At 43.8% G+C, this 14,157-nt stretch overlaps 1 protein-coding gene across 6 annotated transcripts in view; it reads right to left on the reverse strand.

Moving 5' to 3' along the window:
* Window positions 1-14,157, reverse strand: part of LOC113957338 (autism susceptibility gene 2 protein-like) — a 400,579-nt gene that overhangs the window by 185,320 nt on the left and 201,102 nt on the right. For 4 of the 6 annotated variants that reach the window (XM_027664720.1, XM_027664722.1, XM_027664723.1 and 1 more), the window contains exon 2: window positions 8,796-9,059. In XM_027664720.1, coding sequence (XP_027520521.1) covers window positions 8,796-9,059 — 264 coding nt within the window. Of the gene's footprint in view, window positions 1-5,625; window positions 5,762-8,795; window positions 9,060-14,157 lie in introns of those variants that run through there. The other 2 variants (XM_027664725.1, XM_027664724.1) reach the window with 2 other exon arrangements.

Here is a 14,157-nt window from a genome sequence, read left to right on the forward strand (position 1 = left end):
GTCATTTTTGCTCATAGAACCTCACTGTATTTTAATATTGAACAGAGAAAATTGTTCCAAGGAAAGATCAGAACAAAAGGAGAAGTTTCTTTTGTCTGTTTTAGGCCTTACACAATAATGGCCACACTGTGTTCTTACACTCTCTTTGATTTAAAATATCCCTTGGAATTATTCAAGAGTACAGCAAGCTCAGCAAAAAAAAATACAGCTGTGGCACGTTTTTGCTAATAACAAAGGAGGTTTTCCTAGTGCATAAAACTCATCTACCTCCTATGTGTAAAGGGTTACACATAGGAAATGGGGACTTAAGATTTAAAAGTTTGTTCCATTTCAGTGGGTTTGGGCACAAATTAAAATGCCTTGATTTTAGAGAATTGTGACATTATGACTTGTGAAACCCCAAAAAGTAGGGAACAACCTCCTCAGGGTTGAGGAAGATTATCCATAATTTTTCTGAGCTTTATACACAGGCCATTTTCTGCCAAAATGCAATAAATAGGAGAAGGTTTAGTACTGCACACTGTTCCTTCCAGCAATGCCGTGACACCTCTGGGGACACAGGCCAGAGCCTCCCCTCCACAGCCACTGCCAGGCTAAATCCAGGGAAGGCTCAGAAACTCCACAATGGCATCCCAAAGCCTGCAGACCATGAAAGCAATTGTGTGAGCTGAGTCCTGGAATTCCCCAGGGCTTCCCCAGGCACTGCCATCCCCCTGCCTTGGCTTCCCACTGTGGACAGATCCGAGCCCAGAGCAATGGTCACAGCACGTCCCTCCACATCAGAGGGGCTGGAACGAGCTAAAAAACCAGCAGTGCTGCCTTTAGTCCAACCAGAGACAGGAAAGTAACTCACCCAGTTCAAGGAACTGCTGCTTCCCCTTGGAAAGGCCAGTCAAGGGAGCCTTCCACACCCCTTGGTAAGGGAACAGTTCCTCTGAGTGCCGTTCACTGACACTTTAAAAGTGTCCCCACACATTTTTCAAGCCCATGGCCTATGTCTGTGCCCCTGAGTCCATGGGGTTAGAGCACTCAGGAGCTGGACCTAAGGTTACAAAGGCCTAATTGACACTCCAATTTTTCCCAACAAATCTGAGAAAGAACTTCTCTGCTTCCACTTAATCCATGGGCAAACCTATTATAGATTATAAGTCTTGGCTTAAATTTACTTCTAGAATACAAAAAAAAAAGTTCTGCATGATTTCTTTTTTTTTTAATTCAAAATGCTCACTTTATTATACTCTCTTATATCACTTATGCTAGAGTTTAATTTATCTCCAGGCAGAGTCAGTCAAAATTAATTTTTTGTTTAATTCCTTACTGGTAACATGCATGGAAACTTTTAAGACAGCAATTGATTGCATTGCACATTTAAAATATGGTTCACTTCCCAGCACCTCTGACAATCATTTAAGTTTTCAATTAAAGTAAGGTGCCAACATTAAAAGAAAAAAGATAATCCTGAGAGACAATAACTGCTCTGTGCAGAGGAAAATTTTTTTTACTAAAATTCTCAGGATATCTAATTGATTAATATAATTAGGCTAACCCAAAAGCCACTAATCTTCTTTTTTCCATTTGGAGTCTGCTGGGAGTTTCTGTCACACTGGATGAACTGGGTAGGTGGTGCACACAGGGGCACTTTCCCCCAGCAGCATTACCTGGTCAGGTAACAGGGGGGCGACATCTCTGGCAACTCCATCTCACAGCTGAATAAACTGAAGCCAAAAGGCAAAGGGAGATGCAGCAGGGCAGAGCACAAAGAGTGGCACCATTTGTGTTAGAAATGAAAACATGCCAACACTGTTCATTTCCTTGCAAGGCTGAGCACACACAGCACAACAGCAACAGAGGAGGTAGAGAAGCCCTTCCTCTGCCACAGCCCAGGGATGATCAGCCACACCATCAGCTTCAGTAAAACATGGGAGATATTAACATCCCACCATTTATTCCTGTTTCCAGATATGGCCCCAGTTCTCCCATGCTCTCCCTTGGCTGTACAAGCTCTACCATCCAGAACTGACACTACCACAATAATCACACTGGTCACCACGTCAGTGGTGAGTCCTGGTTAAGGGACAATCCACGCTGCCCAACAGCTGATATTTTAGCCAGAGGGGGCAAACACCAGCCTATAACCAAGTTTCAAGCTTATATTCTTCTGCATTTACAGCTGGAGACTCTCTGTGCCTGGAGCTGCCAACACACAGCAGGCTCCGAGCTGCACAGACAGGATCAAACCAGGAGATACTGTTCAACAATTATCATGGTACTGAGCGTAAGATACAGGCATTTTCTACTTCAGCATCAGTAAACAATACCTGGATAGAGTTCCTCTTACCTTTGAGCACATACACTCCTTCACAGGACAGGGGCATGGCAAAAACGAGGCCATTTTCTTCCAACCTCATCATCTCTGTAAGGGAAGCTCTCCATGGAGAAGCCATTTTGAGTCCATAGGATTTCCCAATATGTATTTTTAAGCCATCTAGCAGGGATAACATCCTTAGTAATCAATTTGACTCATGATTCCTATTTCAAACACAGGCTTGTACCCAGACGAAAAAAGCACACTTTACATGGCAATATATACAGAACAATAACATTGCCAGATGGTATAATACTGAACAGAATTAATTTCACACATAATGTTTTCAAGGTGTTAAAATATGTCACAGCTTCTGCTAATAAAACATCTTCCTTTTCCCTCCTCCTTTTAGGAAAACATTCCGTTCCCACCAGCCTGTATTTTACATTATATGTGTTTCCAATCCTGATAAGGGCAGCTGATTGCTTGCAAACCTAATTACAGTCAAATGAAAGTCTTTCAGAACCATCATTAGTAATTAGGACCCGCTGGATTTGCAGTATATCATTTAGAGAGGTATAATTCAATAGCTTATTGAAAAATTGCAGGTGAAACTGGTGATTATAAGGGGGGGACGCCTGTGACACGTCACTGCAGGCAGAGCCCGGGGGAAGTGGCAGCTTTCTGGTGTGGCTGATCAATGGATGCAGGTGTTGGCTCCGGAGCACAGCCCTGCCTCGCTCAGGAAGCTGCGTCCCTGTGGCACACGTGGCTTTCTCAATGGCCCTGGATTTCCCAGGACGTGCCTGGTTTTGTGTGTGTGTGTTTTCCTGGAATCCAAAGTGCCTGCTCAGGAGCTCTGTCAGGCCCGGGGGGGGATGTGCCGTGCGGAACGACGGGCGCACGAAGCCACACATCATTTTTCAGTGCTTTCTGCAGAGAACAACAATCTTTTCTGTGCCCGTTGAGCTCAATTATATATTATCATGGCCCAGAAGTTGTTTGGATGCTTTGGAGCAGCTGGGTGCCTTCACAGCTGACGCACGGGATGCGGTGACTGCGGGTTAAGTGCAGCTGGAGATTTCTGTGGCCTCTGATCAGAGGAGAACAGCAGTCGAGAATCACAAAATGCTTGTAATTCAAGCACTGTTTGTCACCAGTGGCAGTTTCTGAGAGGGAAACAAGAGGGGCAACTGAACAGCAGCCCAGCCTTCAGCACAGGCCCTGTCACACACAGGAACCCACACACTGTGCATGTGGGAAAATACAGCACAGGGCCTTCCAAGGATGGAATTACCCAGTGCCAGTGTAAAGCACTCCATGTTTCACAGCACCAAGGCAGGCTGGAGAACAGTGAGCTGGACATTAGCAGAGACAGATGATGTTCATTCACACAACAGGCCCCTCTCTGGGCACAGCCCTCCACGTGCACACCCTTGTGTAACATATACCCCTCCAAACCCCCACAGAGCCCAGCCAAGACCCACACAAAGCCCCACTGCTTCATCTTCCCCTTTTCCATCCTATAAATCCTTCTCAAAGCCCAGATCTACCCATCTCCCTTTATCACATGAGTATCTTCTCCCTCTGTATCACTACACCCACTCATGCTGTGATGTAACCTCAAAGCACAGTTATCTGGATATGGCCATTTCTATTCTTTCAGTGCTGCAATCTGTTTTTTTCATAATTTAATAGTTTCTTTTTCTAATTAAATGTTGTTTAATATGGTAGATTAATAAACAATGCCTTGGGTGTCACGACACCAACACCAAGCAGATACAGTTCCACTAAACCAGTGGCCCCTCAAGTCCTGTTGCTGGTGACACTTGCTGTGGGTGCCTTCAGACTTTTGGCAATACTTGCACAGAATCAAACCACACTGTATAGGCTGCAACACAAACAGCAAATCCAGTCATTTCAAAGTGGTTGTACCAGTATTTTGAAATTGAAATGAAAAACAAAAAAACCTAAACCAAACAACTTGTCTCTTTACAGACAGAATGGAACCATTATCTCCATTTCCATCAGTACATGGCCATATCCCTGCTGACCTGATTGTGGCTGGAACCACTCCCAAGACACATGACTTTGTCCCACACTCTGGGAGTTGGTAGAGATGTTTCCTGTCACTTCATACAAAACCAGACCCCCAACAGTGCAAAACCAGCCCAAACACCCCTGCATGGCTTCCAAACCCCTCTGTTGCCCTGCACGAGCTATTTCATGGCCCAGGTACTGTCCTGATCTTCAGAAGTTTTTTAGTCACCGAAATCCACTGGCTGCCAGTGAAGTAATCCCGAATCCCAGCAGCTGTGTACAGGGAGATTCAAACCTTTACCACTCACTCTGGGTGCATGCATGCTGGAGGCAGGATTTCCAAGGTGTCTGACCTTACACTGCACAAATAGATACCCCTTTTCTCCCTTGCACAGAGCTACAAGTAGGGAGTCAAAGGAATGAAGCAGTTCTCCATGGCTGTGTATAATACTTGTAGCTGCTATGGCACTCCCAAAGCCCACCCACAATTTCATTTTCAATTAGCAGCTCTTAGAAAAGCAGTAATGAAAGCAGTTGCTAAAGAGCACTCAGATGTCATTGAGAGACTGCAAACCCAAACTGTAAATAGCACATTGTAAATCGCTTGTCACCACAGGCAGCTCTCCCCGGGATCACACTGCCGGTGACAATCAAACCCATCTGCTCCCGTCCCCGACCACTGTCACCACAGCCCAGGGAGCAAACACCCACCTCCCGCTCTGCTCCCATTACCTGTCAGGTATGGGCTTGTCTGAGAGCCTGCAAAAGCCACTCTGGCTGTGGGTGTGATTAAACACTCATCACAGAGCGGTCATTTCACCCTCCACACCACAGGTTTGCTGCACTGAGGCACCAAGTGTGCTGTCCCTGAATCCACAACACAATTAATGACACGATGCTCACGAGCCACAATGGCAGGGGACAGTGATGGCCACCCAGATCAGCCACCAAAAGCAGTCTCAAATGTAAGATGTATAAATTCGGGGTGAGGCTGCCAAGGAGATCGTGGACTTAATCCTGAGAAGGAACAGCTTCAATCCTTCCCTCCCTCCCCCTTAATTGATCCATGTAATGCACTACGAGGTGAAAGCTAATAGTTTATAATGCTTGTAGCTGATGGCTGCCAGAGGCAGTAGGGTATCTTTTGCTGCTTCCCATTTTGCCTTTATCTCATTAAAATTTACCTCCTAATTCATCTCTCCATCATGAGTTTTATTCCCTTTATTCATCATCCGCCCTTTATTTATTACTATTTGTCTCCTTCCCTGCAGTCACACGGTATCTGGGATTGGGATTTGATATTCTGCAAGTGTCTTTGGGATCAGGTGGTGCAGGCAGAACCCAGCAGCTCTCATACAGACATAGTCAGCTAAGACCCCTTGCTGGTTTAGAAGCATTTCCAGAGACAATCCTTTTCTGCAAGAAGATGCAAGAATCTCCCAGCAGATGAACAAAACAATGAAGGAAATGGTGGAGGTAGCAAAAGTCAGTATCTTCTGCTCTTTCCAAAACACACACCCACTGAACAAAGATCCTTCCCTCTCATTATCAGAATACTCTCAACACTCCTTCTGCCCTGAAAACTCATTGTTTCCTGGTATGCCCCGCTGTGCTCGGACCTCAAGGAATAAAAACTCATTAAAATCCATTTAAAAATGTTTGCCACCATTTTACTAGTTTAAAAATGTTCACTCTAAGATTTCCAAATGATTTTTACAGAAAACACATAAAAACATGCCACCACCAATTAACGTAAAGGAAATTAAATTTAAGACGCTGGAGAAATATTCTGATGAGTCTTATGTTTGCTTAATGCCAACTAAAATTTCCTTGAGGCATTTAATAAGTACATTTATAAAAGCTCACAAAGCAGAGTTCAAAAGTCTTCTCGCTAGTAAAATATGAGCCTTAATTAACCTACGGTTTCACATTTTCTGGATTTCAATAAACCTGTAGGCATTTCAGCAGAGCTGGATAAATACCTGCATGAACACTGCAAGGATTTTCTCTGAAAACTAATTAGCAGTGCTTTCAATAGCTGACTTCAACTAAATCTGTTTGACAAGGGAGCTTCATACCCTAAATCCTGCAGTGAGAGTTACTTCCAGCAGATAACAGATTTCACAGAAAGGAATATCCACCAGGACTGTCAACCACTGAGGAAACTACAAACAAGATCTCCAGGTATAAAACATCTCCCAACAGGCACAGACTGCAGGCCAGGTCTTATGCCAGCACAGGAAGGCAAGGGACTGCATTAGGATTGCATCCTGCCACCCAGTTACAGTATTCACATGTGGCAATTCAGGATTCCCCCAGGGACAGGAGAGGCAGGATAAATCGTTTATATATAAAATATATTGCCCTAGTATAGGACACCATATACATCCAGAAGTCTCCTGAACTTTAAATGGCTCTGGACACTCCTACTGTGTCAAGCACAAACCACAGTGGCCCCAGTTCTTGGATTGTTGCCATCTGAGAAGGTTGACAATCAACTCTACTTCCCCTCCAAGAGCACAGGAATTCAGTGGGATGGACCTGGATGCAGAAGCAACCCAAGGTGTGCAGCCAAGAGTCACTTGAGGAGGAAAAGTGTAACATTATCAGGGAAAATCACCCTCAGAACTTATCACTCTCCTCCTTCTTTTGAGGTCTACACCATTTGTCTTGAAAGAAGACAGAAAATGCTTACCACAAACTCTCTCTATAAAGGTGGTGGGCATGCCTCTCCAAAGAACTTAATAGTCTTTTCCATGACATCTTTTTTCCATGTCTAAGTGCCAAAGCCTCATAGGTTTGTCAGCACCTACACTGTTCATGAGACTAAAATGCTCATATCTGAGGAGCTACACCCCTCCCAAATGTATTAAATTTATATTGAGCAAGATATTTTATTTCCTCTCAGTCTGATCCCTTGGGAATTAGGCAGGGTACTCAGATTTATCAGCTCAAAGGAAAAGAGCATTTTCCATGACATTTGTCAACTCAATACCTTCCAAGACAGTGTATATTTACTCCTGAAAACATAACCTCACAAATAACCTCCATCAGCAGTGAGGCTGATTTCCTTCATAGCTGAAATTCTGGGCAGAAAGGCTCCACCTGACAGTAGGCCACACCAGGGGAGTCAAACAATGCAAAAAGTCAGTTCTACAGAGGCCAGTTCCTCCTGCCCAAAGCAGGTCCATTTACCATCTGACAGACCAAACCAGAACAGAGTGAAGACCACATAGGTGAACACAGGAAACAGTCAAGGAAACGCAGCAACCTTCAATATCTATTTATAACATAACCATTGCATCAACTATCCTGAAGAGTTTTCCCCATCTCCCTTTGAAATACCAAGTAAAATTAAATTAGAAGAAATACCTTTAACAGCTGTGGTAGTGTAGAAATAGGCATTTTTACAATTTGTGTGCTCTGCTGAAGTACTGTATAATCTCTAATTTTATTTCTATACACAGTGTAGGCTTAAAAATCATCATGAAAACCTATTTTTTCCCAGCTTCTGTAACTCTGAATATCAAAATTGAATACAAGTCAGCATACTTGTCATCCTCAATGTTCCTTCCATTTCCCTGAGCTCACAAAATGAGAAGCAGTGAATTCTCACTATTTTCTACAAGTTTCTCCGCAAAGCAAAGTTTGGTTTTTGCACTAAACAAGGATGAAAAATTATTCCAAATATCAACCATCGCCATTAGACATGTAAATTTTGGTTCAAGGCTCATAAACATGACTCAAATGTAGGCAAAAGCTGACCTTTTTACTATTACCTCTTTTTTCTGCATCCGCATCATAGAAATCACACTTGTCACACTTTCTTCTTTTTTAAAAAACATAACAAACACGACACTGCACAGTCACGAAGAAGAACCCAACGTTTCCAGCCTCAAGCTTTGCAGGCCTGGATGTGACCTGCTCACTCTTGCCACATGTGTGCCACAGCTACCCTGGAAGGGAACAACACTGCTGGGAAGGCAGAAGTTCTTGCTTAGGGCAGGCTCTGAGTAACCCAGAGGAGCAGAACCAGTGCCACTGACACCCTACAAACGTGCTCCTCACACTGTAATCAGTCTCAGAGCTTTGCCTTGATGAACAGCTGCCCTTCTTGCAATTACCTCACCTTGCCCTTGGCATTCAGAGGGGTCTTGTGCTTCCCTGAACAAAGTCTAGAGGCAAGAGTGCATATTTATAGGACAAAGCTGGCCTTGCAGTGTAACAGAGAGACCACATTTGTTTGCCCTGACAGCCTCACAGCCAGCCTGTGGAAAGCTCTCCCAAGCCTTGCACATTTATTAATCAGATCAGCTCCACTATCAATCCAGCCCACCTCCTGCACTGGCAGGACACAGCACCGAGTGCCACCCGAGAGCCTGAGAACAAAACAACCACCACAGGATTCGAATAAGTGATCCCACAAAATGAGAAATTGGCTTCTACCTACCATGTGCCAGGAGCCAAAGCCCTCCCTCCCCGCAGCAGGTGACTTGTGTCCCACCTGTCTGAGGCCTTTGGGTAATTTCTTCCTTTTCCCGAGGTGCTGGCACAGGTTACGGTCATTTTCCCGGTCGGAGCTGTACTGGTGGTGGTGGAGTCTGTTCTTTTTGGGAAGGTACGACAGCCCATTGGTAAGTGCTTCCCGTTTCTTCTTGGCTAGAGGGTTCTGTCTCTTCTCCACACGTTCCTGAGGTTTCAGAGCTACGTCCTTCTGCAGAGGGAGAAGGGGGGAGAGAAAAAGACAGCAGTTAAGCCACAGCTCTGATTTGCTTGCCCTCCTGAAGCAGCAATTCCAAGTGACCAGCAAAGAACTCTAGAGGCAACACTACAGTCACCAGAAAAGGAAAAAAAACCAGCCTTCACTGATGTTCTCTCAACCACTTCGCAGGCAAACGCAAAATGAAGTCGGTCAGGTGCAGTGAGTGCACAGAGGCAAACACATCCTCCTTGAGGTTTCATACCATCGACCTCACAGTCCTCCAAAGCATCTCATGCATCAGGTGAAAACACATTCAGAAGACATCATATGTTTATAATGTTTAAATTAACAATCTGCTTTGATTTAAACAATGCTCGACTTTTCATATTTATTCTTATTATTTCTTGTATTTGACAAGCCAAGGCACGAGCTGACCTAAATCCAGTTAGGGTCAGTGAATCTCCATTGACTTAAGGGGATGTTTCCCTCAAGCCTGACTTAAGAAGCAGATTTCCAAATATCAGGGAGGAGGGTGAAAAGTGCCCAAACAAGCAGCTTGTATTTGAAAACTTTGTTACTGACCCTTTAACCCCCAGAATCAATGTCTGCCTGTAAAAAACACTCCAGTCTTGTAACACAAATGTGTGTTTTCTCACTTAGCCTACAGCTATTTTCTTACTGATAATCTGCAACACGCAGAACCCCTGTTTTCATTTCAAATAAATATTACTTGAATATTTTTCAATAACACAGAATTAAATGCAGAGGAAGAAGAGGCTGGAGAATTCATTAGGAGAGAAGAACTATTGGAAAGATGTTAATTATAGTGCATATTGTGCATCTAAGGAATGCAATCTGCTGAGTCACATCTCCTCCAAGAACTGCCCCCCGGTGAGGGTCTGGGATTGCCATGGGAGGGGCAGGAAACAGTGTAATACTTTCAGCCTCTCTGCTCACAATCCTGGCTGCTTTGACCAGGTTCCCATGCCCCACCATAAAGCACTCTGTGATCTTGTAGCCTTTTCAGCTGTTGTCTGTTGTCACTCAATATTATAACTGACAGCAGGGAAGAAATTGGGCTATTGGTCCCTTTTCACATACAGACTGAGGTTCAGGAGAATATAGTTCAAATTATGCCACTTTTTAATGCAAAAAAACATGCCCAAAGGCAAAAATCAGTTTGGCTTTAATTAAAGAATGCTCCCCAAATGCCTCTCGAAAACACAGGAGCCTCACAAAATTCATAACTGAAACCAATGAGATGAATAATTAAACTGGAGACAATCATCATTCACATTTCATATTTAGTAAAAAAGAATGATTTTACAAGTATTAAAGATGGGAGTACTGAACAGAAGCTATAAGACACCTTTTCTACCTTTTCTTCACCTAAGACCCCATAGGAAATATCCCAGGCTTTTCTTCACAGTGTTATTCATATCCCAAAAGTTAGGAGCCTTATCCAGCCTCATAAAAAAGAATTTTAGCATCTTTAGCTATAAAGCAGATCAGTATTTTAAGGACCTTGAGCCTCTCCTCGCTGGTTCCTCAACCTCCTGAAAAAGAACTCAGTAGTAGCACTGATCATTTTACACTTTGAGATCTCCTTGTGAGGAGCCCTGTGCTCACCCTGAGATCCCATGGAGCAGCCCGAGGAAATCAAAAGCAAGAACAACTCTTTCCTCAGCACACCTTCTGTCTCCCTTCCCAGAATGGTTTTAGGTTTAGCTACATGTCCTGAATGCAGGAAGGCAGGTTCTCAGGTAACATGTACTAAAATGAGTAACCATTTCACCAATGCTCATCATCAACTGCTTCATAAACTACAGCATCCACACCTGGATAGCAAAGGCAGGTTATAAAATACACTTTGTACCTTAAGATCGGGCTGCTAACAATCTTTATTTTTTTTAGATCAGTATAAAAAAAAATCCAGTGCTTTATGAGTAGTACATTATACCAGCAAAGACTTCTGTTAAAACACAGAGCTAATTTGATAGATAGAAATGATACTAGAAGATTCACTCTAAATGTGAAAGGTTGAAGGAGTGAACAAAGGGAAACTTTCTGGGGAAAAAAAAAATAAATTCTTCTAATGACTAAGAAGCTTTTGTGGGATTTTTTTCCCCCCAGCTATGAGTGATCTAAATTAAATGGTGGTAGGTTTCCAGGTGCTTATAAAATGTCTAATGGGGCTAGAACTTGCCATCAAGAAATTACTAGTTCCCATTAGCTTTAAGGAGGGTGTAAGATGAGTCAGATTCTACAGATCACTGTGGATGTGACTGGGAGAAGCCCGTGTTCCACCCAGCTGCAGAAAGTTTCATGAATTGTCAGATGCCCCTAAAGGACATGGACCTCATGTCAGAATTGGGATCAAAGAATCTGCATATACACATAGAGACGAGTGACACCAAATTAACAAAGCCTTCCACAAACTGGGTGAAAAGGAACCCTCCAAGACAGAAGGAATGACTGGCAGGAATCTTCAAAAATAAGGTGCCTCTTCTGCTCACTGAGAGGGGCAAGGGAGCTCCACATGTACCTAACTCAGTGTTCTGCTAATTGTGAAAGGGGCCGTAAATCCTCTTTGGTGGGTGGGCTTGCTATGGAATGTAGACATAAAGATTGGTGTTTAGACAACCCCATTCCTCCAGAACAGCCCTCTGCTTTTCATCAGTTGACACCACTGCAGAGAAAATTGCAGAGTGCTGTGGGTCAAACCCTCGTGTTATGGGATTGTGGGGTAGAACCTGCTGTGGCCTTCAACAGATACATGACTTGGCCTTAAAATATATATGTGTATTGAAATACATATTGAAATCTTCATCTGCAGACTACACTGCTGCACAACATGATAAAAGAATGAAGCTTAGACACAGGTGGGCAGGATATATCAAAAGTAGCTTGAACAGGGGTCACACGGGGTGTTGCTCCTCGTGTCTGAGGGTGCAAACTGCCCGGGATTGTCTCAGCTGGGATTCCACCCCTTGGAGCCCCTGGGCTTGGCAGAGGCAGCACTTGGCTGCAAACCATGGCCCTGCATAAATCACTTCCCCACTTGCTGCCCTTTGTCCTTGCTCCCATTTTTATCTCTCCCTTGTTTAGACAGGACAATGGCTGTACCACGCCGTGTGCTCGAACATTAGCCAGCACAATCTTAATTACAGACTTCAGGCATCATCATGATTAGAGTAATAAGCTGTAATTACTCTAAGGTGACAGGACTGCAGAGACCTTATCTACATAGATAAGAAGATGTAGTAATATTTCATGTCGAGATGTATTTGTCAGCAGCTGCCCATGGAGTGGATTCAAACTAAGCACCAGACCCCACGAACACATTCAGTCTCTGATGGAGGTTTTTCTCCTCTCCTGCCAGCATGCAAGCCCACACATTATTAAATAAATCCTACAAACATATTAGGCACAGTTTAAAACCATCTTATTCAGAGATATCTTTCATCAGTAAAGTGCCTTAAGTGTATCAGGAAGGTGACTTAAATGTATAAATATGTAATTACATGCAATTCAATACAAAAGTGCATTAATATTTATGAGTGTACTGTATAATCTAAAAAAAATTCCATTTGTTTTATTTCTATTGGGCACATTAATCAACCTGATACCACTGTGTACGTGCCATGGTGGGGAAGAGCTGCCCCTGCTGCGACGTCAGGAGGCTGCTGGAGCCTGGTGGGGTGTCCCTGCAATCCCCTCAGCTCCAGGCAACGTGAACAGCTTCAATCCAAGCCCTCCATCTGGGCAGGGAAGGAGAAGCAGCCTCTGTGGGGCCATCAGATAATTTCTCAAGGCTGGAAGGACACTCTCATCAAGTGTTGTGCTCTCAGGGAGCTGTGCCTGATTTATTTCAGCAGAGTCCATCTTCCTGCTCCGTAAATAACAACTCGCAGATTAAAAACCAGCCCCCAGTGGCAGCAGAGCTTTGGGGGGTACCCATGTCACCCCCGTGAACCTCACCCAAGAGCTGCTGCCCTTCCCTCCTGCCCCTGCCCTTGGACAACAACTTAAAAACTACATGCAAATAACAGGAACTCTGCTCCACTCCTTATTACAGGGTTTTTCTATGGGAACACAGGATGAAAGGCAACACTGTAAACGCAGTGTGTAGCAAATGCACTGCAGAAATTTCTCTGGATGAACATTTCAGGTGCTGCTCAGATATTTCAAGCCTTTTCCAAAACATCCTTGTGGGTTATCATTACAATTCCAGTGTTGCAAGAACTTATTTTCTGAATTTGCACTGAACGTGACCTCAGTAAAGTACAACTTTTAAATTAAAACCAGGTGTAGCTTTTAGTGCAGTGCTAGTTAAACCAAATAACAACTGCAGTGTTCTGCAACTATATTCCAATTATTTGCTCCTCGGGTTCTTGCTAAAGTCCACTACAGCATTATATCAGAGCCCAACAATTTATCCTTCATTCCAACAGCTGAGAGAAGTCCTGCAGTTTGGTCAGCACAGAATTACAGAGTGGTTTGGGTTGGAGTGAATCTTAAAGCTCATCCCGTTCCACCCCCTGCCATGGGCAGGGACACCTTCCACTAGCCCAGGTTGCTCCAAGCCTTGTCCAGCTTGACCTTGGACACTTCCAGGGATGGGGCAGCCACAGCTTCTCTGGGCAACCTGTGCCAGGGCCTCCCCACCCTCACAGGGAAGCATCACACAGTGAGAGACATCAGCTGCGAATCCAGGACAGCAACATGCACAAACAGCTGCACAAAATGAACCAAAACCCCTCAGAATCAGGAAACACTGCCAGTCTGAGAGCACCAAATTTGCCATTGCATCTTGACAGTCTTCATTGACTCATACTATGTTTCCATTACACTGGGGAAGAATTTTTATAGCTGATGGATGATAATGCCCCAAGACTTCAATACCTTTCTCATGTTTCATAATTTGCTATTTTAATTCTGGCAGAAACAAGATGTAAAGGTCTGAAAACAATGTACTGACCAGTCCCTATAATCTTTCAAAATCAGAAAAAACCCAATATGGTTATAATAACCATTCATTTTTCTCCAGATAAAATAGCTAAATATACTGTGTATTCTTCTGATGAAGAACTAGGTCCTCAAATCATTT

Source organism: Corapipo altera, unplaced genomic scaffold, assembly GCF_003945725.1.
Source record: "Corapipo altera isolate COAL_440 unplaced genomic scaffold, ASM394572v1 105, whole genome shotgun sequence".
Taxonomy (NCBI): domain Eukaryota; kingdom Metazoa; phylum Chordata; class Aves; order Passeriformes; family Pipridae; genus Corapipo; species Corapipo altera.